The following is a 27,876-nucleotide window of genomic DNA, read 5'->3' on the forward strand; positions in this document are numbered from 1 at the left end:
TATCACAGATTAAAAACTTCCCTTAAGATGTCTTCTGAATGTCAGGTAGTTACAGGTAAGAGTAGAGAACCTCAGACCCAGGGCTAAATGTGGCCTTCTAGGCCTCTCTATCTGGCTAAGGGCCGGCTCACCCATGAGGCAGGGTGAAAGAGTTTCCTCAAACAGCAAAAGGTCCTGAGGCCATGCCCCTATGGGCACCCCACCCAGCCCACTGGCTCCGCCACTGGCATTGACACTGATTTCTGGCAAGATCTTGCGAGATGAGGCATAGAGGTGGCGTGGTGGCAGGAGGCATGGTGGCAGGGAGGTTTGTGGGGCAGAGTGAGGCAGCACTTCCCGCTTTGCTTTGAGCAGTGAAACAGGACACACACACCCCGATCAGGCCCCTGGGACTCACCCCAGGCAATGCCCCTCACTACTCTTCCTTCATACGCTCCTTGGGTATTTTAGTCTGGGTGGAATGTGTCCTTGAACTCTGATAATGCCTCTTTCTTCACAAGATGGCGGGCGAAGAGGGGTGTGTCAGTGTGGGTAGAAACCAGCTGATGCCACATTATTTTATCAACTGCTCCATTCACTTTGATAGCCTTCCACCTCCCCTGGGGCCAGTAAAACAAACATCCCCCCATCTGCTGCCAAAACTGAATGGAAGTGGGAGCTTGGATGACCTCAAGAGGTAAAGAATGAATGAGCACAGGAAGAGTGTTGGGGCTGGATCAGGCCAAAGCAGGCCCATCTGGTCCAGAACCCTCTTCCTCCATTAGGTCAGTTGGATGTCTCAAGTCAGAGCTTGCAAACAGGACCTGTGAGTGATAGCAGCTCTCCTCATCTGTGATTGCCAGCAACTCATAGGCAGACACTGTGGTTCCCAGTGAACTTCTCTCACTGGGTGCATCGCCACAACTTCCCGCACTGGTTTCTGAAGGGTCTCCAAGGACAGCCCCATAAAAGCGGCCTTGCTGTGAACTAGCATGGCATTTACGGAGGCACAAGTTAAGCCCTACATCATCTCCTTCTTGATGGGGGGACGGGGACAGATCAGCTTTTGTGGGGAGAGGCAGCTTTCGCTTTCCAAAGGTGAGCTCTAAACAAAACTCCCCTGCAAGAGCCCACATTCAATGTGGAACACACGGAGATGGAGAAAGAGGCACTGAGGAGCAATAACGCCACGTCCGGCCCTGCCCTCTGCCTCCTTCTGCCTTTGCAGCGTCAGCCAATGTGTTCAAAAATACATTCAATGACAGACACAGCCAGCCTCGTTTTTATTATCCGCTCCCTTGTTGGAAACCCTGTTGCTGCTGACAAGGCCTTTTTTTGGCAGCAAAACCCTCATTTCCTTTAGCGCTGAACTCTTAAGAGGCTCATCCGTTTGCTTGGCCACCTTTCATTCCCCCCTCTGTTCGATGGTACTCTCATTCCCCTGCCTGCACAAATCCTCTCGTTCATCTCCTCCCCCCTCTCCACTAGTCTCCCTCTCTCTCTCTCTTTCTCTCTCTTCCCCGCCTCCTCTTTAGCCTGCTGCTATCTGATCTACGATATGTGATCTCTCGGATAAAACAACACACTTCCAAGCCACGCACGCACGCTCCATCTCTTCAACACACGGGTACTGCTACTGAACAGCGGCGGCGACGAAAAATGCCGTTCTCCTAGCAGCAGGAGCTTACCCCCACTTGGCTTGTGCCTGACGATGTGGCCATGTTCTTCGTTCTGCTGCCTACCTCCTTTGCTCTTTCTCTGCCTGCTCTTCTTACCCTCAGGGCACCTCTGCCCCTCCGTCTGTAGCTGCATGGACTACCACACCATCGACTGCCGGGACCAAGGGCTTCCCCGAGTCCCCAGCCCGTTCCCGCTGGACGTGCGGAAACTTCTCATCGCCGACAACAACATCCAGGAGATCCCGGGAGACTTCTTCATCTTCTACAGCGACCTGGTCTACCTGGACTTCAGGAACAACTCCATCGCCACCCTGCAGGACGGCACCTTCAGCAGCTCCAGCAAGCTGGTCTACTTGGATCTGAGCTACAACAACTTGACGCAGCTGGATGCTGGCATCTTCAAGTCGGCGGAGAAGTTGATCAAGCTGAGCCTGGGGAACAACAACCTGGCTGAGGTGGACGAGGCTGCTTTTGAGAGCCTGAAGCAGCTGCAGGTCCTGGAGCTGAACGACAACAACTTGCAGACGTTGAATGTGGCCACCTTTGATGCGTTGCCCAACCTCCGGACCATCCGCTTGGAGGGCAACCCTTGGCTTTGCGATTGTGACTTTGCCAGCCTCTTCAGCTGGCTGGAGGCTAATGCACCCAAGCTCCAGAAAGGTAAATCTTTTCCAAAGCTTCCCCAGGGCATGCTGCCTGCCACCCAGCTTTGTCTTGTTTTGTCTGTCTTCCTGTCTGTGTACAGGCTGTTCTTCGCGGACAGATGGTCTCTTTCTTGGGTCTGTTGATTCCGTGAGAGCAAAATCTATGCCGTCTAAGGCAGGTTGATGGTGAGTTTCTTCACTGGCAGGAGGGAGGGGGCACTCCTCCTGCATGAAATTTAGAACTCCTAATAATGAGAGCTTCTTACGCTCTTTAACTACATAGGGAGACAGGGGGCCTTGTGAAATAGGATAACACAGAATAGAGACTCTTGGAGGTTGTATACATAAATAAGGAGCGCCGCGGCCGCCACATGCAATAAGCCCTCTGAATACTGAATGGTTTGTGACAATGTGCTGGGAATATCTACTTTATTTGTGCTACTTCAGTTCACACATGGAACAGCAGGGGAGATTCTTTTAGGTTATTTATTTAAAAAGCGACTCCAGCTTTTGTAGATAACATGGATTTTGCAAATCGTGTGAAGTTGTCTAGAGGCACTTCAATAGTTGCTGTGTATTTATCCATTCTGAATAATAATAATAATAATAATAATAATAATAATAATAATATGAAATTGTACATCCCGTTTGTCAGGGAAGGGCACATTAATTCTCCAAGTCAAGTGGAAGTGGGGGGATGGGTTCCATGAGTTGATAGAAACAGGGGGTGCACCACTGAATTGCTAGGCTGGGTCAAGTACTGTACCACAATTTCCTGACAACTAGAAGTTCCAAGTGGATTGGAGTGGTGTGGATAGTTTGAAAAAAAAATAATAACTTGATTTGTCACTGCATTTTTGCCTGAAGTGATATCAGAGGCAGTTTTGCTGCTCCAGTGAAAGAACTGTAAGAATTGGTGTGCGTGTGTGTGTAGTTCAGCAGTTTCCACATCTCTAGAACTACACCAGATCTTTCTGCCACTTTGGATCAGCTGATGGAGGACAAAGCCTTATGACACAGCAAGCTGGCCTCTCCCTGAGGCCATCAGAGAGCTTTTAACAAAGCACTGCCAGAGCATCTAGCATTGCATGTCTCCCCCCTCCTTTCTGAAGCACCTGCTCCTATATAGACACTCGCCTTGCTTCAGTATGTTAAGAGCTGCAATTAGGCCATGGACTCCAGTCCCCCCTGTAATGTTCCATGGGTGCTGGGTTCCCTTAGAGATGTAAGGAGGCAACATTTTCCATTCTTCCCTGCATTCATCCATGCAGCACTGTTTCCATTCTGCTGCAGTTCGTTTACCGCAAAAAGCACCATTCATTTCAACATCGGCTGAGATGTAATTTACATAATTACTTATGTAAATTATACCATCATGTTATTCCATCCCATACATTTCAGTGCAAAGGAAATGCAATGCAAATACAATGGTACTGGGGGAACATAATAGTATATGACCTGCACACTTGAAGCAACCAAAGTGACTAGGTGTTGGGTTCATTATTGGTTTCCAAGGGACAATTAAATGAAAACTGGCAATTTCTGCTTCTGTTTCCATTTTAGGTAGAATTCCCCAAAGTGATAAGCTCCAATTGTTTCTATAGTATACTATAGTATTTCTATAGTATTTTACGGGATATTCTTTTTTCTAGCAGGGATAGTTTCTGATTCCTGCTACTTCTCCCTAGGAGAATCCCATGTCCCCATTTTTCCTTATGGGAAGATTTCATGGATCTCTTTTAAAATTCAGCCCTGAAAAAACAATGACCCTCTTTGCATATATTTTTGCACACATTGAAAATGTTAAGTCTGTCATCGCAGCCCCATTGGAGGATTTGTAGCGCCTTGTCACAATGCTGGATTTATAAACTCAAGAGGCCAAGGAAAGCTTAGTAATTGCAGGGGGTGTGGAGGGGAAGCTCCTGAGAGTAAAGGGTGGGGGATGGCATGGGGTTGGTGAGTGGAACAAACAGGGGTGCAGCCCCTATTGTACACACACACATGCACACACACACACACACACACACACACACACAGTCTCTCTCACACAATGGCTAATTGTAGACCAACCTTCCTGAACCTTGTGCCTTCCAGACATGTTGGGGTATGACTCCAATCAACATAATTCAGAAGAGTTACTGCATCTGGAGGGCACCAGGTTGGGGAAGATGATGCAGGTTGTGACTTCCATGTTCATTTTCTTCTTCTTCTATTATTATTATTATTATTATTATTATTATTATTATTACTACTACTACTACTATACTGCCCTATACCCGAAGGTCTCAGGGTAAAATAGTAAAATATAAAATATAAAATGCATAAAATCAAAACAAAACCAGCAACTCAGTTAAAAAAAAACCCCAACCCCAAAGAGCCAGCATTTTAAAACAGGGTATAGGACATGGATCAAGTCAGGCAAAGGCCTGGTTGAAAAGGAACATTTCTGCCTGGTGCCTAAAGGTGTATAGTGAAGGCGCCAGGTGAACTTCCCTGGGGAGAGCATTCCACAGATTTTCTAACAGTATAATAATCACTCAGGGATCTGTCTCCTGTTAAATTCGTGCTAATCAGCAAAGCTCGCAGATCACACTTCTCCTGTTTAGCAGTACAATCCTATGCTGGTCTACTGAGAAGTAAATCCTAATAATAATAATAATAATAATAATAATAATAATAATAATTTATTATTTCTACCCTGGCTATCTGGCTGGGTTTCCCCAGCCACTCTGGGCAGCTCCCAACAGAAGTTTAAAAATACATTAAAGCACCAGTCATTAAAAACTTCCCTAAACAGGGCACATTAATTATGTGAATGCAAGAAATGGGCTTCATTTTTAAAATTTAAATTGCATCCATTGTTGGGTGATCATCAGGATCAGGACCACAAGGCACAAGGAAGGGGTTCACTTCCAAGTCAGTGAGTATAAGATTGCAGCCTAAATGTCACCAGATCGGGGTCACCGACATGGTGCCCACTGTGGCCATCTGCACCTCCTATGGTGCCTGCAAAAGGTCTCCTCAAAAGTTCTCAAAAATCTACAATGCACAAGTGATTGTTTGCTTTTCATGCCCCGTTCCTGTTCCGATTGACTTGGCCTCTCCTACATTGGACATGCATGGGTTCCATGTCCACTTTTTGTTGGATACCAGGATATGACAGCAACCCTATGAAAGCTCCAAAGAGCTTCTCTCTAGGAGTGTGCCTGGGTGCAGCTGATGTAGATGCCTTTTCCTCACCGACTGATGGCCATGCCCACACAATTTGTGTCTCTGTCTCCTTTTCTGCCTGTTTAGAAGTGGCAATCAATTTGTTCTGTGTCACATACCACCCTCAAATGGTAGCGATTTTGGGTAATGTTACCACTACTGCCACCTGCAACACTTTCTCAAAAATCTAATTTTGCCCACTGGTCCAAAATGTTTGGTACTCCCTGCAGTAGATCCACCCAGGCTGATGTGACGGAAGGCACACTGTCACCTGCCTGCCCCAGATGTTGAATGACAGTGGCTTGTAAGAGGGTTCTGGTTAGGGATCAAGGAAAATTTCAATTCAGTTCACATTTAAAGGTGAACTTACCACACTTCCTAAAGCAAGATTCAAGCCACAACACAGCTGCCTTTTGGAATTTGCACTTCTCCGAATTTTGAAATGCAGTTCTCCTCTCCAAGATAAACACATTAAAAAGTGTCTATGCATAAAATGCATATATTAGTGGAAATAACATACAAAAATGAATTATACGGAGGAAAATTGTTTTGCAAAAATGTGTACAAAATGGCATACAAAAAAGATTTATATTGGGAGAAATCTGCGCAGAAATGCTGGTGAATTTTCATGAGAACTTCTTCTTTAAAAATAATAATAATTACAAACCGATGTGGAAATGTGGAGAAATGAACTTGAAATTGGAAAAGTGAGAAACTGATGCAGCAGATGCAATCTCTCATCATTATATTTTTGGTGACACCCTTCCTCCTCCTCATCTCCAGACTTCAGTGAAACTGGGAGAGTGATGGAAATGCCTTTCTGCATTCACTAGTGTCTCATTGCTTCTTGCAAATTAGAAAATTACTGGATCTCCTGGGACTGACATCTGTATGGGGCCTTTTAAAGGAAGGAAAATATGCTGGTGAAATTTATATTCCAGGTCCCTTCTCTCATCCACACCCTTCCCAAGTGCTTCTGCCTGCCTGAATTCTCTCCCAGAACTGGAATAATGTCTCTTTATCAATGGAGGATAAAGAGAGGTATATGAGTGTGGAATCCCCCAACTTTCATATGGTCGAAATGTATAGCCTACCCTAAAAAAATCTAAGTTACGGCCACTGCTCTGTCCACTTTTCCCCTCTGATCACACCCACCAGTTTGGCTACATAAGCACCATCACTCATGTCTACATTTCAAAAATGATTTTTAGAAAGACACATGGACACTTCTGAATGCAGCAGTTCAACTTTCTAAGCTTGGAAGGCTCAGGGCAGATAAAATCATAGATCACAGGGCTATCAGTGGCTACTAGCCAGGATGGCTATGCTCTGCCTTCCATTGTCAAGAGACATTATGCACCTAAAAACCAGCCACTGGGAATCTGCATGTTTGGTCCACAGAACAAACCAGATGGGATCTGGTGCTGTTGGACTCTGTCTCTTTCCCCTTTATCCAGGCCTGCAACACCTAAACCATCTATCTAACCTTACGATGTTTATCTGACCAAGCTTAAATGATTCCAGCAACACTGTCTCAACTGGTAATGACGCAGTCTCAATTGGTAATGAGCCCTGCTGCCCAATGAATATTATATTTTGGAGCACGGTATTCGATCCCTGAGTTCTAGATTTTTCCTCCTTAGATATCAGTCTGTCTCCTCTCATTCTTACCCTTGACAGACAGAACAACCACCACCATAACAACAACTCCCAGAACCATTCACATCCCGGTTACGTTTTGTTCCTTCTCGTATTTGAAAACGGCAGGCACACACCAACACACAAAGGTGTTGTTCCATTTTCTAAATGACCACAGCTCCTCTTTATCAGGGAAATAGCTCTTAGGAAGTTTGTGTGGTGACCTGTGGGCTTCCCATTGGGGCATCTAGTTTGGCCACTGAGAGAACAGGATGTTGGACTAGATAGGCCTCTGGCCTGATCCTGCAGCAGGTCTTTTCTTATGCCACCAGAAACAGGAACCCCAATGCCTTTTCTCCTCTCAGAAAGAACATTAGATTCAGTAATCTCTCTGGAATTAGTATTCCCTTGATACGCCGTGAGGATCTCCCAATTTGAATTTTAACAGTAGGTGAGAATACAAAAGGACGAGTTTGAGGGTATTTAAAGGACACAGCAAATGTAGTTACATATACCTAAGCTTAATTCCACTTGGGGATAAGATTATTATGGTTCCTTGGCTGGATGCTAACACCTTTTTATTTATTTATTAAAAAAAGGACTTCTTGGAATATGTTTTGAAGGGGGATGCAGATCCATTCCAGTGTGAAACCATTTGCTCCTCTGTGTGCTCAGTTCCCCAAAGAAGAACAGCCGCTGAGAGCAGGATGTCTGGCAGAACTAAAAATGCCAGCAATCTGGTCTAGTTCGATTGTGTTTTAATACGGGATTTCCTGCCCCCCCCCCCGCCAAGCCCCGGAGCTGGGGTGCCTTCCAATAGCCTTCATACGGAACCAGGGAGTTGTAACTGTGTGTTTGCTCTGTAGAGCAAACTGTGCAAACTGTGCGTTTGCAATGCTCTGTAGAGGAAAATGCTGTGATTCTTGCACAGAAGTTCACACTAGGTGGCTCCCCGCCCCCTGCAGGGATGCATTGACTCCCCAGCCCAACACAGAACCAGGGAATCATTTTTTGTCTAGTCCGAACTCCCAACTAGGATTCAGCTGTGAGTGGGATTTATCCAGCCAGATTCAGAACCATAAATATGTGTTTACTGTTTCAGAGGATAATGATAATGAATAAGATTTCAACCCAAATGCTTTTCCAGACCATTGGCAGTGTTATAAAAATAATGGATCTCACACACACACACACACACACACACACACACACACACACATGCCCTCCCATCAGATGTCAAAGAAATAAGCAACTATCTTATTTTTAAAAGACATCTGAAGGCAGCCCTGTTTAGGGAAGTTTTTAATATTTAATGCTGTATTGTTTTCAATACCCAATTGGGAGCCACCCAGAGTGGCTGGGAAAACTCAGCCAGATGGACGGGGTATAAATAATTTATTATTATTATTATTATTATTATTATTATTATTATTATTATTAATGTTAGCCCCCCCCTCAAATTAATCTTTGATGTTTCCTTTTGGTGATGGTGCCCTAGGCTCTTTTAAATGTAAAAAGAACGTTTAAAGTTTGAATGTAGATACACCCATTATCCTCTACGAGCTGCATTTATTTACTAGGGTAAATGTGCCCTCCAAAATGCAGATACAGTTGTACCTTGGAAGACTTCTTAACATTAGGAAACCTAAGTGCGGCTTCTGATTGGCTGAAGGAAGCTCCTGCAGCCAGACGGAAGCCCTGTTGGACGTTCGGCTTCCAAAAATAGTTCACAAACCGAAACAGTCACTTCTGGGTTTGCGGTGTTCGGGAGTCAGAACGTTCGAGAACTAAGCTGTTCGAAAACCAAGGTACGACTGTACTCAGGAAAACAACATACACAATTGCATTATGTTACAGGCAGTTGCTTTGCACAACTGTGTATATTAGACAAATATGCACCATATACAAGAATGTATATCGGGAGAAATTCACACCAAAATGCTGATGAATTTTCACAAGGATAATAATAATTCGCAAACTAACTGATGTGTGAACACGGGGAACTGAACAAGATTATGGGGGAAATGAGGAACTGTGTGAAATCAGACTGTACAGATTTGCCCATCCTTAGTCTCCACTGTGTGTGTTTCATGTGTTGTGGAGCAAGGGCTTTGGCTCAGAGGAACCATTAGCATGGTATCCAAACAAGGCCTTTACTGGCGAAGTGTCTGAGGAGAGCCTTCATTTGATGGACTCAGCTGTGGTGCTACGAGAGAGGCTCTCTCTCTCTTTTTGCCTTACCTGGAAAGAAAATGTCTCCCAAGGTACTGTAAGGCAGCAGGGATGGTGTGATGGTGGCGGCGCTGGGGAGAGATAAGCGAAAGAAGGTCAAGGATGAGGGAAAGGAGACACCGCTGTCACACTTCGAGGACTACTTAAACTCTAATTAAAAGTAATGTTAAAAATGCATCGGCCATTAGTAAACAAGGTCACTCTTGCGACTACTCAAGACATTCCCATAAAAGGCTTTAAATGGTCACCTCTACAAACCACTTAAATAAATATGGCTGGGCTGAAGTGCTGGGCTTGCCCTCGGTAATTTATCTGCATCTCGTCAAAGCAATTTCTTGGGTACAAGAACAGACCTGACATGCCTGTGTGTCTGTGGCTGAAGATGGGAGGCTGGGGCACCTGTCTCGCTGAGTATCCATTTTGACTTTAATTGCAATATCGTAACTTCAAATTGCAATACAAATTGTATTAAAATTCGAATTCTGTGAAATTGCAATTGCATGTGAAGACCCCCCAAACCACCCCCAAAATACAGTGGTACCTCAGGTTAAGAACTTAATTCGTTCTGGAGGTCCGTTCTTAACCTGAAGCTGTTCTTAACCTGAAGCACCACTTTAGCTAATGGGGCCTCCCCCCCGCCGCCACACAATTTCTGTTCTCATCCTGAAGCAAAGTTCTTAACCCAAGGTTCTATTTCTGGGTTAGTGGAGTTTGTAACCTGAAGCATCTGTAACCTGAAGCGTCTGTAACCCGAGGTACCACTGTAAAGACACAATAGACACAGATTTTAGTTTAAGGTTTTTGGCATTAATTTTGGCCACAACTTTATTGATGGCAGCATGTGTGTGGTTGCTTAGGCATTGGTTCCAGACTACCTGAACCTGCACAGTGGTAGGAACAGGACTGACACTGGGCACCACCATATGCCAGTAAGGGAAAGCATCTTGGGGGAGCAAGAAGCTGACTTTAATCTCACAGCTCACCCCAGATGCTCCCAGGGGCTCTGGCGTGGCCCTAGCCCCTTGACAGGGTTCAGACAAAAGCAAGGCGAGCCCCTGGATTCTTTAGCAGAATTCCCTAGCAGAAGTGATGGAGGGGCAGGCACAGCCAACCACGTCCCCTCTTCAAAACATTGAACCAAATGCCTAACCACCAACCTTACAAAGTTGTGACAATTTGCTACACGCTAGGCCTGGGTTAAACCACAGAGCCTAGAACTTGCCGATCAGAAGGTCGGCGGTTCAAAACCCCGCGACGGGGTGAGCTCCCGTTGCTGGGTCCCTGCTCCTGCCAACCTAGCAGTTCGAAAACACATCAAAGTGCAAGAAGATAAATAGGTACCACACCAGTGGGAAGGTAAACAGTGTTTCCGTGTGCTGCTCTGGTTCGCCAGAAGTGGCTAAGTCATGCTAGCCACATGACCCGGAAGCTGTACGCCGGCTCCCTCGGCCAATAAAGCGAGATGAGTGCCGCAACCCCAGAGTCAGCCATGACTGGATCTAATGGTCAGGGGTCCCTTTACTCTACCTTTAGGCAAAAACCAAGTGGCACCAGCCAATCAGCCAAATGGCAAAATTCCTACCGGACCCTTGTTCCAAAACAGATCACCCCTAGACAGGCATAGCAAGGCCAAAAGAACAAGCCTAAATAAAGGGAGAAGAGGGTGGGTGATCCGCTGCATGTCGCAAGAAAGAGAAACTCTCCAGAGACGTGCAGCAGCTTAAATAGCCCCTCAGCAGCCAATAGCCATCCCAACCAGCCAAATTTCTGCCCCAGCAACAGAGGGGCAACCAATGGGCACTTGTGGCCACCCAAGCAGTCCCGCCCCACAACAGGGAGGCAGTTTACGGTGATCTCACCGCAACATGATGGAGGACACGACGTGCAGAAAATAGGCGGAAAAATGGTTAAGTGGTCTTTCAGAGTACCTCCTGTACGTAAATAAAGATCTCCACCCCACTGCGCCAGATATGGCCACTTAATCATGCAGTGCAGCAAAGCCCTTGGTGACTTTCAGCTCATTAGTTAGCTTCTCCAAGGAAACAATATACAGAGTCTTTTTATACCACACGGTCAGTGTAAAGGTCAAGGAATCCTTCCAGTCCTCAGTTATAGCTGGATGGACTGTGAGCAGGAGGAATATGATCAAAGGTTTGAACTTTGTGGGTTTTTGAGTGGACATATATACCAAGACCTTTTCCAGGTGCCATAGGAAGTGCTGGTGGTCACACTGGTCCCAGAAGGTGCCATCTTGGTCCCAGAAGGTGCCATCTTGACAACCCTTCAGGCATTTGGGAGCCCCCCAAATCCAGCCTTCAATAAACACACACTCTCTCAAGCTGCATTCTGAAAATGCACAAACCTCAAACACGCCCACTAAAGACGAGAAAATCACGGTCATCCGCCCCCCCCCCCCGAGGCATTCATCTGCTCCATTTAGCTGTCAAAGCACAGGTTCCTGGGTTGTCTTCTGTTAGGCACTTAGTTTTGATGTGTGCTTTCCATGTTTCCTTGTTCAGGTCGCTGCAGGCAGGATTTGAGAGCCGCTTCATCTCCCACTCAAGAATTCAGGTCTTTATTGCTATATAGCCAAATATATCCCAGATGGTGGGGTTGGAGGAAGGAGATAGTCACTGCAGGCAAAACTACAGCCATGAAAGCACTAAGCAGGATGCATTTCGTTTGTAAACTGCTAGCAGGGGTGCCCGGGTTTGTCCAGAAATGGCTACAGATCAAATGGATGGAGCAAGGTTGAAGAAAGAAAGGTTGAAGCATTTGGGATTTTTTAGTAAGCGTGAGTAAGGGCTTGTCCACACTTCCTCATGGACTCAATCAGGACAGATGGCAATTTGGGATTTTTCCGAATAGGCATTTGCTCGATTTATCACTCAAGAGCAGGTTTTCTTTGAGAAAGGAGAGGTGCAAGGGGGAACTGGCTCAGACATGGGACATGCAATAGTGTGGACAAGCCCTTAAGAGGCAACATGATAGAAGTTTATAAAATTATGCATGCAAGGAGAGAGGGGCTAGAGAAATATTCTTCTCCCTTTCTCATAGCACTAGAGCTCATGGATATCCTAGAATAGAATCATAGTATCATAGAATTGCAGAGTTGGAAGGGACCACAAGGGTCATCTACCTCAACTCCCTGCAATGCAGAAATCTTTTGCCCAGCGTGGGGCTTGAACTCACAGCCCTGAGATGAAGAGATGCATGCAGAACCGACTGAACTATCTCTCTCTCATCCAAGTAAGCTGAATGTTGGAAGAGTCAGGATAGTGGTTAATTTGTTCTTTATTTCATAAAGAAAACACACCACTTGATTAAAAAATAAAACACCTCAAAGTGGTTTTTCAAAAAGATAAAATGAGAAAACCAAGATTATTATTTTTTACAACAGTACAGTGGTACCTCAGGTTACATACACTTCAGGTTACATACGCTTCAGGTTACATACTCTGCTAACCCAGAAATAATACCTCGGGTTAAGAACTTTGCTTCAGGATGAGAACAGAAATTGTGCTCCAGCGGTGCAGCTGCAGCAGGAGGCCCCATTAGCTAAAGTGGTGCTTCAAGTTAAGAACAGTTTCAGGTTAAGAACGGACCTCCAGAACGAATTAAGTACTTAACCTGAGGTACCACTGTACTTTAAAACATGCAGAAGTTAAAATACTAAAACATGCAGCATATAAATCTACAGAACTCTCTTCAACAGGAGGCAGCAATGGCCGTCAACACAGATGGCTTGAAAGAGGATTAGGCAAGTTTCATGAAGGAGAGGGTTGGCTACAAGCTAGGTAAGGGACCTTAGCCTGAAGATCCTGGAGATCTTCAGTTCATTACTGAGATGGATAGACTAGCATGGTGACTCAGTAAAAGGCGTGTTCTTCAGCTTCTTTTTAAAAAGCTCCTCAGAACAATGAAGAGTGAAACCTTGCTTTATTTTTAAGGGGAAACATCATTGCTCTGAGTAGAGCATCCGATTTGAATTCAGAAGGTCCCAGGTTCCATCCTTGACATCTCCAAGTAGGGCTGAGAGAGCCCCCTTTTTGAAACCCCAGAAAGCTGCTGCCAGCAAGATGGAGCAAAGGTCTGACTCAGTATAAGGCCGCTTCTGAAATCCCCATGTTTCTCAGTTCCCTGGGCTCCAACGTCTTTAGCAGAAATGCAGGAGGCATCAATGTGGGGTTTTCATGGAGGCAGCAGTTTGTGGAAGGCTCAGCCAGATTCAGCGAGCAGATCACACACAATTCCTGCCCCTTACACAGAAGTAGAGATGAATGCTCTTTCCCACCACCACCAGTTCCATGCTTATCTTTCCTTTCGCTTGCTTTGTTCTGCTTTCCATTCCTCACAAATTTCAGTTTCACTAGAAAGGCAATTCAGGAATGTGAAGAAAGTGCACTTTGCCCATGCCCCTTCTCCCTTTTCCTTCTTCTAAAGAAACCCTGTTCTTTATAGGACAGGAATTTGCACTTCCAATCTTAGCTGTTGACAATTAAAGTTCAAGCTGAGTTGCTGCCCTCCAGGTTTTCTGAGGCGCTGCCTTTTTGGTGCAGAAAACCCTCCTGTAAACGAACACACAAGTGGTGAGAGCATTACAGATAGGTCACTTTTGTTATTTTGGTCCTGGGTTGCACATTATCTAATGATTTCAGCCCAGAGGGCACAGTCACATGCTTGTGCTGTGCAAATCTCCTCCCCTCACTTTTGTTTTGTGGCCTTGTTTGAAGGACACTGAACACTGTGTCGCCCACCCAATGTTGGCAGGGCTATGTGTAGCTTCCAAAACTATGGAAGGCTATGGTTCTATGGCTCGCAGAGCTAGTAGAAGCTTTGGTGAAGCCCTGGGACAAGATGGCGGTCAATTGTTTCCATCTCTGTGAGGCCACACATGACCCTGCTATCACGGTCCATATAGTCAGCTGTTCCAGCCCTATTTAGAAGTGTTATTTGTGCATTCTCCTAATGTCATAGAATCATAGAACTGTAGAGTTGGATGCAGGAATCACAGCTGAAGAATCCCTGACAGATGGCCATCCAACTTCAGACCCCCCCCCCCAAAGTGTTCTGATTCCTAGGGACAGTCCCAGAATCACAGAAGCCATTTTGGTTTCTGATTTGATTCTGGAAGCTCCCGCTTTTGGATGCCCCTTTTTCTTTCTTTTTTTTTTTTTTAAAAAAAATATATTTATTACCTTTTCCAACAGTTTAAACATTACAAAAAATAAAAACCATACAATACAACACAATACAATACAATACAATACAAAAACAACAACAACTATACATTACACTAACAAAACACTAACATTAAACTAACAAAACAAAACAAACACAATTTAAAACACATCAAATAGTTTCAATATCTTATCTTTCATTCCCTTATTTCCGTGACCTCCTCACACCTCCCTTTTTGTATTCCACTTCTATTAATTATTTCAGCAATTCCTTTCCATCTTCCTCTATTTTTAATCCTATAATTATCTTAACACATTCTAACCTTATTTTCCCTTTAATACTCTATTAATCTATTTGTCCTTAATTCCTTATAACATTTCTACTAAAGCCATATAACTTCATTCCAACATTTTTCTAACATTCATTAATTTTACAGTATTTCCGTAAATAGTCTTTAAACTTTTTCCAGTCTTCTTCCACCGACTCTTCTCCCTGGTCTCGGATTTTGCCAGTCATTTCCGCCAATTCCATGTAGTCCATCAACTTCATCTGCCATTCTTCCCGGGTGGGTAGATCTTGTGTCTTCCAATATTTTGCGATGAGTATTCTTGCTGCTGTTGTTGGATGCCCCTATTTCTACTGAAGAAATGTTGGAGGGTATGAAATAGGACATCCTCCTTTTCGCTGGAGAAATGTTGGAGGGGATAGAATAAGGTGTCCCTATTTTCATTGGAGGGGATTGAGGGCACAAGGAGAAGGGGACGACAGAGGACGAGATGGTTGGACACTGTTCTCGAAGCTACAAACATGAGTCTGACCAAACTGCGGGAGGCAGTGGAAGACAGGAGTGCCTGGTGTGCTCTGGTCCATGGGGTCATGAAGAGTTGGACACGACTAAACGACTAAACAACAACAACAACAATTTTCACCTGAGAAATAGAGGGGATGGTAATAGGACATCCCTATTTTTCACCTGAGAAATGTTGGAGGGGGTAGAGTAGGACGTCCCTACTTTCATGGAAGGGGGGATAGTAATAGGATGTCCCTATTTTCACCAGAGAAATGTTGGAGGCGATGCAACTTCTGTTTAAAGACCTCCAATGAAGGAGATTCTAGTACTTTCCAGTGTCAAATGCTGTTCTCCAGGCCTCACTCTCTGGCCATTGGGACTGTCCCCAGGCACCACCCTCTCTGGAGCCCCCCCCTCTCTTCCCAGGCTCTGCCTCCTCACTGGCCCTGCTTTAAGTCCTTGTTGAGTATTTCTACATAGGTGGAATGCATTCTTGAACTCTCAACAGGCCTCTTCCTTGCCTGAACAGAGGGTAGAGAAGAGGCTGCGAGTTGGCATCACTCCACGCACTTTGGCCTTTGGCCTAACCCCACCACTGGCATGTGGCTCTTGGAGGTGTTTCCAAAAAGGAATGTGGCCCTTGAGCTAAAGAAAGTTTCCCTGCTTGTGAGGCTTATTGCAGTGAAATACGATCGCTCTTGTATGCTTTGGATTTTATCATTACCGTTGGCTGCATTTCTAAGTGAGCTGGACTGGGATTTGTAACATGTGTCGCAAAGCCTCTTTGTAGAGGGCTTCCTCAAAAAGCGGATTATATATCCCTCACATTTTTTTAAAAAAGAGAGAGAAATAAATGAAGGTTGCTTTTCCTGTGCTTTTTTTTCACCAATGTGCACAATCTGTGATGCGGAGTTTGTGGGTGCAAGCGAGCTGACAGACCTGCAAGCTGTTTATTTTTATTTGTGCACATATTTTAAAATTAAATTTCTATACCGCTCTTCATCCAAGAACCACAGGGCCGTTCACAATACTAAAACACAAAGTTATATAACATAGTCAAAAAACAAAAATCCCCACCCCCAGTATTTATTTTGTTTGCAAAGTGTTTAGTGGCACAGGAGACCTAATGAGATCACTAGGCCTCTCCATTTGGCTCGTGGAGCCATTTAGGATGGGCCAGGTAAAGGTGTGCCTGAGGCAAAACAAGGGGTTGCTGAAGGACTCAGGGGCACCAACTTGGACTCTTGACTGTGGGTGACATGATGCCATGACATTGCGCTGCGTGTGGGAGTGCAAGTGCCATTTTTTAAAAACTGGTCTGGGCCTGCGCTTCTGGGACCTGTGCTTCCACCACAGGGCCTCAGAGGCCCCAAGGCAGATGCTATTTCATGGTGAGGTGGAAAGCGAGGGGGGGGGGGGCGGTATCAGCAGCAGGGTAGCAGTGGGATGGCATGTGGCAGGGGTGCTGGGAATACATGGCAGCAGTGGCAAATTGGAGCGACCAAAGATTGTGGGTGCCCAGGCCCCCAGGGCTCCCTGCAGTTGGGGCCATTGGTAGGACTGTTCATGGGTGCCCCCAATCTAGAGTGGCCCTCAAACTCTGGGGCTGACCTAGATAAGAGCACTGAATTGACAGAATCACGGAATTGTGGAGTTGGAAGGGGCCGCCAACGGTCGTCTAGTCCAACCCCATGCAATGTAAGAATCGCAGCTAGAGAATCCCTGGCAGGTGGCAATCCATCTGTTGTTTGAAAACCATTGATAGAGAGTCCATCACCTTCTGAGGTACAGTGGTACCTTGGTTCTCAAACACCGAAAACCTGGAAGTAGGTGTTCCGGTTTTCGAACGTTTTTCGGAAGCTGGACGTCCGATGCGGCTGTCGGCTATTGTTTCCAGGGTGCCTGCACCAATCAGAAGCTGCGCCTTGGTTTCCAAACATTATGGAAGTCAAACAGACTTCTGGAACGGATTAAGTTTGAGAACCAAGGTACCACTGTATTAGACGCTTTTGTTTTTGCTATTTATTTTGCGTTTTTGTTTTTGAGGCTTTTTCGGTTAATTTGTTTTTGTGTCTGTGTGGAACCCAGTTCAGCTACTGATTGATTGATTGTGTGACTGTGGAAATGGATAAAAGCCCCCCCCCCATCCAAACAATGACTATCATCAGTGCAAATAAGAATTTTTTTTTAATTTTTTTTTTTATCATCTACAATACTGTCTTATTTATTTTATAGTATAGTACATTGATTATTGCTTTCATTTTATGGATTAATGGTCTCGTTAGAGAGTAAAATTCATGTTAAATTGCTGTTTTGGTCAAAACAAAACAAAAAAATTCCTTCCACTAGCACCTTAAAGACCAACTAAGTTAGTTCTTGGTATGAACTTTCGTGTGCATGCACACTTCTTCAGATACACTGAAACAGAAGTCACCAGACCCTTCTATATAGTGAGAAGGTGGGGAGGGGTATTACTCAGGAGGGTGGTGGGAATGGGTGATTGGCAGATAGCTGTTTGGTGATTGTTTTTAAAAGTCTGGAACAGATTAATCTGTTTTGCATAACTTCCTATGGGAAAGCGCACCTTGGTTTTGCTACACTTTGGTTTTGGAACAGACTTCCGGAATGGATTAAGTTTGAGAACCAAGGGTACCACTGTAGTCTGTTCCACTATCCAATAGCTCTTAACTATCAGAAAATTATTCGCAATCTTCTTTCTCGTAATTTGAATCCATTTGTTCGCCGCCCCCCCCCCCCCCCGGATCAGCAGGAAACAGCATAACTGATTGTTCGCACGCTCATGTTGTTGGGGAAAGGGAGAAAGAGGTGAGACCTGCCCACCCCAGTACCATATGTTTAATCTGGGTTTAAGCATGGCTGAGCATGTGGTCAGGGAGTGAGGAAAGAGGGCAGCTCTGTGCCTCCTCTTTCTCCCACAAAGCACAAAGACAGAATCATAGAATTATGCAGTTCATCAAATCCCCTGCTATACAGGAATCACAGCTAAAGAAGCCCTGACATATGGTTTGTTAATTCAGTGAGTTTACTTTGAGTAGGACTTAGTTGACTGCAACTTTCGCTGTACTGCTCCCCCCCCCCCTTTTAAGGTAATACAGTGGTACCTTGGGTTAAGTACTTAATTTGTTCCAGAGGTCCGTTCTTAACCTGAAACTGTTCTTAACCTGAAGCACCACTTTAGCTAATGGGGCCTCCTGCTGCTGCCATGCCGCCGGAGCACGATTTCTGTTCTTATCCTGAAGCAAAGTTCTTAACCTGAGGCACTATTTCTGGGTTAGCGGAGTCTGTAACCTGAAGCGTATGTAACCCAAGGTACCACTGTACTTTAGTAAAGGGATTGATTTGTGAATCTCTCCAGACTGGACTTTGTTTCTGCAGGCACTTCGTTTCGTTTACAAATTCTTAAGAACTGTTTCAAAGTTTTATACTAACTTGTGGTGCATCTATGGGGAATACAGGTTTTCATAATGTATTTTGGGGGCTCTGGAGAAATAAATAAAAAGAAAAGAAAAGCAGAACAATGTAATCACTTCAGAAACCATCCTGGTGCGTTTGCAACTCTAAAATCCTGATAGCTGTTTGGAGGAGGAAAATGAAGCATCCTTAAGAATGTAAGACGAGCCTGCCGGATCAGGCCCATCTGGTCCAGCATCCTGTTCTCACAGTGGCCAAGCAGATGCCTGGCAAACTTTCCCCTCCTGTGGTTTCCATCCTTAGCTTTATGCCCTTGTGTTGGCTCTAAAGGAAAGAGGAAGTCTTTGCTTCTGCCCTTGGAGAACCGGCCCCCATCAATTTGGAAAACGGGCGACATTCTGTCCCATGTAATGTTTCACGAATCTGTCTGGCCAGGAAATGACATTATTAACTCCAGGATAGTGTGGCTTCACTTCAAAGGGTCTCCCAAATCCCAGTGTCTCTGCAGTGGCTGAAACGTCATGTCCCAGATGCTTTACTTAGCCAGCACCAAAATTCCTTGTAATTAGATTTTCAGGACCTTTGCTAGAGTTGCAATACAAACTGCAACTGTTTGAAATTTGAGGCTGGGACTGGGGGTGATGCCAAAATTCCGAGAGGTAGGACACCCAAATGCATGCAGCTAATTGGAAAAAAAATTGAAAGAAGTATGTGACCTCCACCACCAGGAATGGTTCTGAAATGCTCGGCTGAATCTCCCCTTGGATTTTGGAGTAACTGGGCTTTTTCTTAAGCTGAACCAATGCACTGAAAAAGTATTCATTTTACACACACCCACACACCCATGAGTGGGTGTCTGATGGCAAGGCAAGAGGGCAAGGGGAGAGAGAGAGAGAGGCCCCTTCCAAACCACATGTTTAACTAGAGAGGGAAGATCCGCACAATGCAATTAAAGCCCATTTGATGCATATTTAAAGCACATGACTTACCCCATAGAATCCTGTGATCTGTAGTCTGTTAAGGGTGCTGGGAATTGTAATTCTGTGAGGGGGAAAGCTACTGATCCCAGCACTCATTGGAATAAATCATGTGCTTTAAATGTATGTTGAAGGGACTTAAAATACCTTTAATACCTTTAAATGGGTATTAAGCACTAATTAAACACTGTGCAAGGCTCCCGAATTGGTTTGGGGCCTAGATAAGGGTTGCATCAGGGCCACTCTAAAGCCATAGGGGTTTTTTGTGTGGGGGAGGGAGAGGACTTCTATATTTTCACAAACATGTGCATTTATATGCATGCTTTACCCTAGTGCAGGAGCGGAGGAAGGGGGGACGGTGGTGGGGGCAAACAGGTGCCCTCACTGAGGGGGGTGACATTCGGCGTACTGCCCGCTGCGCTACCTGGCTGACGGCCTTCCCCCCTTCCCCCTTCATTTTGACAGCTCGGGGTAGTCTTGGGAGTCACAGGTGGGCAGCACGCCATTGCCCCCTGCTTCCGGTCTGCTTCCTGTGTGTGTGTGGGGGGGAGCCTCCCCAGAGCTGTCAAAAGGAAGAGGGAAGGGAGGAAGGCTGCTGGCTAAGCAGTGTGGCTCACCCCACTCCACCCAGGAAGCTGCCTGCCATGGGCTGCTGGCTCCACCCCCCATGGGCGTCTCACCCCCTGGGATGCTCACCGCGGGTGGCACCCCCCTGGGATGCTTTCCCCGCCCCCTGGGATGCTCGCCCCTCCCCTGGGTTCACAGAGCACCTAGCTCCGCCTCTGCCCTAGTGTATTGATTACTTGACTGGAGAACTGCATTACAAAATTTGGAGAAGTGTGAATTTCAAAGGATGGCTGTGGTTCTTGTATTGTATCAGAAAGTGTGAATTAGGTAAGTTTGGCTTTAAGTGCAAATCTCCCACCATCATCACTACTTGGAATGGAGGCCAGATTACTTCACATTCTGTTACTCCCAAGGTGTGTCAGGAAGTAGGCATGCCAGCTAGGGGGGCTGAGACTATTTGCCCCACCCCCCATTGTAAGGAGAGCATATTGAGTGGTAATGTCATGTGCGCCACGTCAGCAAGTCACACATAAAGGGGGCAAGTCAGCTCCTCTGCTGGGAATGCACCCAATAGGAAGCTCTTTCCCTAGCTTCCTGTCAATGGCAGGGGCAATGGGCCTCCAGAGGCAATGTGCCAATTTGATTATTTCTGCAGATAGGAAGAGCGAAGCTGAGACCCCAATAAACTCCAGCAGCATCTGTCAGCAAAGCAGGCGGCTAAGCTGAGGCAGCATCTGCCTTATGTTCCTCTGATCCCTCTGGTTGTCCTTGGGATCGGGCAAGAGCATGAGGTCTGACACCACTCCTGCTACCAAAGGATGCTCTGCACGAGCAGGAAAGGCGATCAGTGGCAGAGGAGATGCTCTATAGGCAAAAGATCCCTCATTCAGTCCTTGGTTTTTCTAGCTAATATTACCAGCTAATATTACTCCAACATTTCTCTGATGAAAATAGGGATGTCCTATTCTTCAACAACAGCAACAACAATTTTATTATTTATACCCTGCCCATCTGACTAGGTCGCCCTCGCCACTCTGGGCAGCTTCCAACATATATAAAAACATTAAATATTTAAAACTTCGATATACAAGGCTGCCTTCAGATGGCTTTGTTGTTGTTTAGTCATTTGGTCATGTCCGACTCTTCGTGACCCCATGGACCAGAGCACGCCAGGCACTCCTGTCTTCCACTGCCTCCCGCAGTTTGGTCAAACTCACGCTGGTAGCTTCAAGAACACTGTCCAACCATCTCGTCCTCTGTCGTCCCCTTCTCCTTGTGCCCTCAATCTTTCTCAACTTCAGGGTCTTTTTCAGGGAGTCTTCTCTTCTCATGAGGTGGCCAAAGTATTGGAGCCTTAGCTTCAGGATCTGTCCTTCCAGTGAGCACTCAGGGCTGAATTCCTTCAGAATGGATAGGTTTGCTCTTCTTGCAGTCCATGGGACTCTCAAGAGTCTCATCCAGCACCATAATTCAAAAGCATCAATTCTTTGGCGATCAGCCTTCTTGATGGTCCAGCTCTCACTTCCATACATCACTACTGGGAAAACCATAGCTTTAACTATATGGACCTTTGTTGGCAAGGTGATGTCTCTGATGGCTTAGGGGTTGGATAACTTCATACCCTCCAGCATTTCTCTGATGAAAATAGGGATGTCCTAAGGAAAAGAGGGACATTCTGGGATCAAATCAGAAACTGGGATGGCTTCTGCAAATCTGGGACTGTCCCTTGGAGGGTCTATACCAGTCACATAACAGCAACGTTGAGAGACTTGCACTGGTTGACTGATAAGACACTGAGCCTGTATCAAGGTCTTGTTACTTACATTTGAAGCCTTAAACAAAGGCAGATCTCCCCTCTGTTGCTTGGATAGGACTCTGGGATTGACAAAGGGAACCTGGTTGGTCTTGTCATGAAATGATAATCATCAGTTTGTGGTTACACAGAGACAGGCTTTTCCCCTGGTAGCACCAAAGCAACAGGGTGCACTTCCTTCTCAGATATAAGAGGTATTGGCAAAACCTATTTGGTGTTTCACAACTTTCTGACTGGTTGCAGGCCCTTAGCAAGACCTAGCAGAGTACACGCAGAATCCACAGAAGCAATTGGCGACTTGGTTGCAGACAGGATAGACGAAGCAGGAACCAGGAACTTGTAGTTAGGTGCTTATTATATATAGTGGACTATTAACAGGAACAGAACACGGATCTTTTGCTAACTCTCTCATACACAACTCACAGCTCCTACACTCACTGACACAGAACAACTCTGAACACCAAACTCTGAACTCCTGAACTAACAGTTAGTAGGCCATTAATTATCCCTCCCTTGAGAGAGCTTGACCAATCAGGGAGCGGTCTCCATGTCTCTGTTATCACCAGGCAGACTTGCTCCTTCAGATTGCCTTCTGGCTGGCTGCCAAACCTTAAGTGACTCTGTGTGCGCAGCTGCACGTACACAGTTTCCCAACAAGAGGCCCCATTGGTATTGGAATTCTACCAGCTTCTGAAGACACACCTGTTTACAGAGGCATCACCTCGATCTCACACAAGAAAGGACCAAACATTAGAAAGAACTTTACGACAGTGAGAGCTATTCAACAGTGGAGCGGACTCCCTCAGAAGGTGGTAGACTCTCCTTCATTGGAGGTTTTCAAGCAGAGAGAGGTTGGATGGTCTTCTGTCAGTCATGATTCCTGCAATGCAGGGGGTTTGACTAAATGACCCCCAGGGTCCCTTCCAACTTTACAATTCTTACAATTCTATGATTAGGATCCATCCTGGCTCTCTTGTTTACACCTCTGTGTTGTTTTCATTTTCTTTCAGTTGTGAGTGCTTATATTTTAATGTTTGAGTAACTGATATTTTATACTTTCTAAACTGCTCACCATCCTATTTAGTCACCAAGTGGAATAACTATTTTATGCATTTCGTTCTATCCAACTTTCCCACCAATTTGCTCAAGGTTCTACCCATTGTTCTCCCCATCTGTGAGATTGGTTAGGCTGAGAGGCAGTGACTGGACCCCAAGCTTCATGGCTGAGAGGAGATTTGGACTCCAAGGTCCTAGCGAAACACTCTAACCACTGTACCACACTGGCTCTCCATAATAATAGTAGTAATTATAATCATCATCAGGGTTTGAATGGTCCCTAAGCAAAGTGTTCTTATCAAGTGGTTTTTCTCCTTCATTGTCAGGGGAGCACAACTGCAATTTGGGAGTCTAACTGCTATTCTGTTGTGATTCACTGCCCATTATGGGCATTGAAAATGGCAGACAGACCCAGTACCAACTGTCTTGATTGAAAATAGTGCCCGGAGTCCAAACACCAACAAAGACCACTGCCCCACCTTGGGAATCCTCATGCCAAGTTGGGTGGCGATATCTCTAGAGGCAGACAAACATAGAGAGAACATACAAACCATTCCCCAAAATATATAGTAGAATGACACACGACCACCCTACCTCTGCCAGAAAAGTGGGCAGGATGGGTTCAAGGAGTCCTTCTCTGGTTTTGGCTGCAATGGATGCTAAAGAAGAACCCAGAGAAGGGAAGGATAGCACTGGGTTTGGAATAAGGCTGAGCATCACCAGCTGGGCAATTTCATATTGCAAAGTAGCTCTTGCCCCCAATCTGTCTCTTCACTCGCAAGGGGAGAGGCTTGCACATGGATTGAGCATTGACCCTGGGGATTGCATGCCACTCCCTGATCTGGGTGAATTTCTGCCCTCTCCGCAGGGAACTGGATTTTTTCCAGGCCTCCTGTCTCCTGTTCTACGATTAATCTCAGAGTGATCTGTCTCCTCTCTGCTGTAACTCTGGTCTTCCTGTTCATTTTAATCTGCAATATGCTGCAATGATTCACTTCTGGTTAAACCTCTAATTAAATGCTCATCTCTCTCTCTCTCTCTCTCTCTCTCTCTCTCTCTCTCTCTCTCTGTGTGTGTGTGTGTGTGCGCGCGCGCCTCCTAGTCTTTTTAAACACAAGGGTTGCTTTAGTCTGTGATCGTAGACACACTTACTTGGGCTCATCCACTCTCCCATTTTTCCTGTGCCTAGAAAGCATGAATCTGAGCAGTTTTCTGCTTGTCGCACACTTTATAGGCACCAATCTGTGTAAAACTCTATTGACTTTTGCTCTGATTCAGTAGCAGAGATCAGGTTTTCCCAGGAGAAAGGGGCAGGACATGTGGAAGTCTAGATGAGCCCTAATGTCACTTCCAAAACCATAAATTGAAAGTGTATTTAAAGCACGCAGCTTCTTCTTAAAAGAAATAAAACCTTGGGACATATGTAGCTTGTGGTGGCAGGGAAGAAGATCAGAGATTCAACATATTCTATGGGCCCTGAAGGCTTTAACCACAACAACACAATCCTCTTCTGCTGTTCCTTAAAAATAAAATAATCCAGAGTTGTTCAGTGCTCCACAGGCAACACTTTGGACATTCTCACTTCTTGCAAAGCCCATGGATTAAGCGATCATCCACACTTCCACTTCTGTGCCTGGAAACTAAAAAACAGATTGGCGTTTGTTTCAATTCAGTGGTAAACAACAGGTCTTCTCAGGGGAAAGTAATGGGAGAAGCAGAAGTGTGTATAAGCTCCTAAAGCAGGCATATACAAAGTCTGTTTCAGGGGCCTAATCCAGCCTGTCGGTTGGTCTAATCCAGCCTCTGTGGCAGTTTATTTCCTGGGGTAAAATCCTTAAAAAACTTCAACAACTTCAATCCTAAAAGAAGCTCATCAACTTTGGTTGGCCCCCACGACCCATCACTTCATCATATCTGGCCCTCTTTGAAAAAAGTTTGGACACAACTGTCCTAGAGAAACATATATATAGAGAGAGGAAATTATAGAGTTGTTCTTTACAGGGGGCAGGGGGAAATGAGAGTGGAAGAGTGGCAGGAGGTTTAGAGGTTGCATAGCTCAGTTGGCTAGAGTGATGTACCCATTACGCCGAGGTTGCAGGTTCTATCCCTGTATGGGAAAGCTGCCTATTCTTGCATTGCATGGGGCTTGACTAGATGACCGTCAAGGACCCTTTCAACTCTATGATTCTAGGAGGCTTGGGTGGGGACTGATCCAATTGCGGGGGTATTGTCACGGCACTTCAACTCAGGGGGTGGGGGTACGGAAGTCTCCTAGATCAACTTGATTTGCCTCATTATTTGGCCTTCGCACAGAACTGAAAAAACTCAAAACCAAAAAACCAAAACCAAATAAAACCCAATTTACAAACATGCTAAATGGATTGGGTATGCTTCCGAAAGTTATCTGTATTGCTATATGGAGGATTTCATCTTACCATCAAAAATCTTTGCCTTCCTTGAGTGAGCTGCTGTGCTTCATTTTGTATGGAAGAGTCACATTTATAACTGGACAAATAATAATATTGCTACTTTTTTTGGGGGGGGAAATCTCCTTCTCTCTCTCTCTCTCTCTCTGCAGGTCTCGATGAAATCCAGTGTACTGTCCCTGTGGAAGACATCACCGTCTTTCTCAGTGAATTATCAGAGGCCAGTTTCAGGGACTGCAAATTTAGTTTGTCACTCACAGACCTTATAATCATAATCTTCTCTGGCGTCGCTGTTTCCATCGCTGCTATCGTGTCAAGCTTCGTTTTGGCGCTGATTGTGAACTGCTTCCAAAGATGTGCACCCAGTAAGGATGATGATGAAGATGAAGATGATGATGACTGAACCCCCTTCTCTTGGCATGTCACGGAATAAGTCCAAAGACCAGGGTAGGAAGAGACAACAACCGTTAAAAAGTGCATCGCAACTAAACAAATGTCTAAGGGCTCAGTACTCCTATCAAAGTCTCAATGGTATTTCCCCATTTATATATCCCTGGGAAATGCTTTAAGTTTTATGGAACCTTTCCTGGTTAGGTCTCTTGATCCAATCCAGAGTTTAAAATTAATCTTAAAATAGATTCACTAGGAGGGAAGAAAATAAAGAAGATCAGAGATCGCCAATATTGGAGAAGGCTGGGATTTCGTTCTGGCCTCTCTCTCTGTCTCTCTCTCTTTCTCTCTCTATTATTTTTTTAATAGTCTTTATTTTAGAATTTTTTCACAATGTTTTTAAAGGAATAAAGACAGCCATCTGTTGGAGATGTTCCAGTTCTGGATTTCCTGCATCAAACAGTTAGCCCTGATGACCTTCAAACGATCCTCTAGCTCTGAGTTTCTATCATTCTATGATTATGTGAGATGCAATTTCAGATAGCAGAGTTATTTCGATTAACAGATGAGCAGCAAGGAAGAGAAGTAAAACATTATTAGCCCAGCTGCAGTGTAAATCACAGTGTGTTCCTGGTATGGAAGGAAGCCTTCTTATGGATACCTGCATCAATGTTCTCATGAAGTTTATTTTGTCCACCTGTTTCAAAGTTTATATGTGTATCAAAGTGTTTCATCCCTTGGTGTCTGAAGAAACATTAAGCTCTGCTGACCCTGCAGAATCACAGAAAGGAAAAGCATGTTTTCTTGGCTTTGGGGCACCCGACCTCTCGTTTGCAACAAGATCACATTTGGGATGCATTTGGACAAACAACAGAAAGTCTTGCTGGGCTTGGGGCTCGTCCACGCTTCTGCTTGTCCTGTACCTAGAAAGCATGGGTCCGAGTACTTTTCTGCTTGAACCACACTTTCTAGGCATGGGTCTGAGTGGTTTTCCTCTCCCCCCATTCCTTTCCAAGGGAAAGCCTCCTCTTTACTGCTCAATCGGAGCAAATGTCAATCCAGAGAAAACCTGAATTGCTGTTTGCTCCGATTGAGCACTAAAGAGTTGTTCCCCCCAGGGGGAAGCAGTGGGACAAGAGGAAGGGGAAGTGTGGAATAAGCCCACTAAATCAATCCCTCTTTACAGGGAACTCTGGAAATTGTAGCTTCTCCTAATGATCCTCAGCACAGTTAATGAACTACAGCTCCCAGAATTCTTTGGAGGGAGCTATGATAGCTTAACATGAATGTGGCCTGAATACACCGAGAGCCTCTGTTGCTCTGCTTTTTGAAAAAAAACCTCCTCTTTCTGAATCATAGTCATAGCACTGTGCAGGTGCCATTTGCCGTAGTATTCTGATCCTTCATACCCTGCGTATCATTAATGATAACACACAGCAAAGAAAAAACATCCCTGATATGATTGTACATTCAGCACCAATGAGATCTGTTTGCATGTCTGCCTCAGTAAAATGCCACACGAGAAGGGTCACGGTCACATCAACATAGTTTCTTGTGGGGGGAGGGACTAGTATTTTTTTAAAAAAATATGGTCAATGCACACGATACGATACAATACGATATCTTTATTTGTCATTGTCCCATGCAGAACAATGAAAATGAAAAACTACATAAAAAATTCAAAAACTCCTAAAAACTCTGAAACCCCATTTTAAAATACACTATACTATAGAGACCCCTTATGCTGCGTTTAGAACCAGAATTGCATTTGTGTAGAAACTGTTTCTCAGGCAGCTAGTCCTGGCCTTTATAACCCTATACCTTCTTCCAGAAGGCAGAAGCTGAAAGAGATCATTTCCAGG

At 45.1% G+C, this 27,876-nt stretch overlaps 1 protein-coding gene across 1 annotated transcript; it reads left to right on the forward strand.

Annotated features, from left to right (window-relative positions):
• The first annotated feature begins 560 nt into the window (after positions 1 to 560).
• LRRC38 (leucine rich repeat containing 38) lies at positions 561 to 27,643 on the forward strand. Its single transcript, XM_079987257.1, has 2 exons — positions 561 to 2,318; positions 25,777 to 27,643. Exons 1-2 carry the CDS (start codon positions 1,691 to 1,693, stop codon positions 26,025 to 26,027), a joined length of 879 nt encoding a protein of 292 aa, XP_079843383.1. The 5' UTR covers positions 561 to 1,690; the 3' UTR covers positions 26,028 to 27,643.
• Positions 27,644 to 27,876: the final 233 nt, after the last annotated feature.

Source organism: Podarcis cretensis, assembly GCF_951804945.1.
Source record: "Podarcis cretensis genome assembly, chromosome: 8".
Lineage (NCBI taxonomy): Eukaryota > Metazoa > Chordata > Lepidosauria > Squamata > Lacertidae > Podarcis > Podarcis cretensis.

Excerpts from the sequence above, each read along its gene's own strand:
- LRRC38 (XM_079987257.1), top strand. The coding sequence starts at position 1,691 with ATGTGGCCATGTTCTTCGTTCTGCTGCCTACCTCCTTTGCTCTTTCTC. Across the intron at positions 2,319-25,776 it reads TGCACCCAAGCTCCAGAAAG|GTCTCGATGAAATCCAGTGT; the intron begins GTAAATCTTTTC and ends CTCTCTCTGCAG.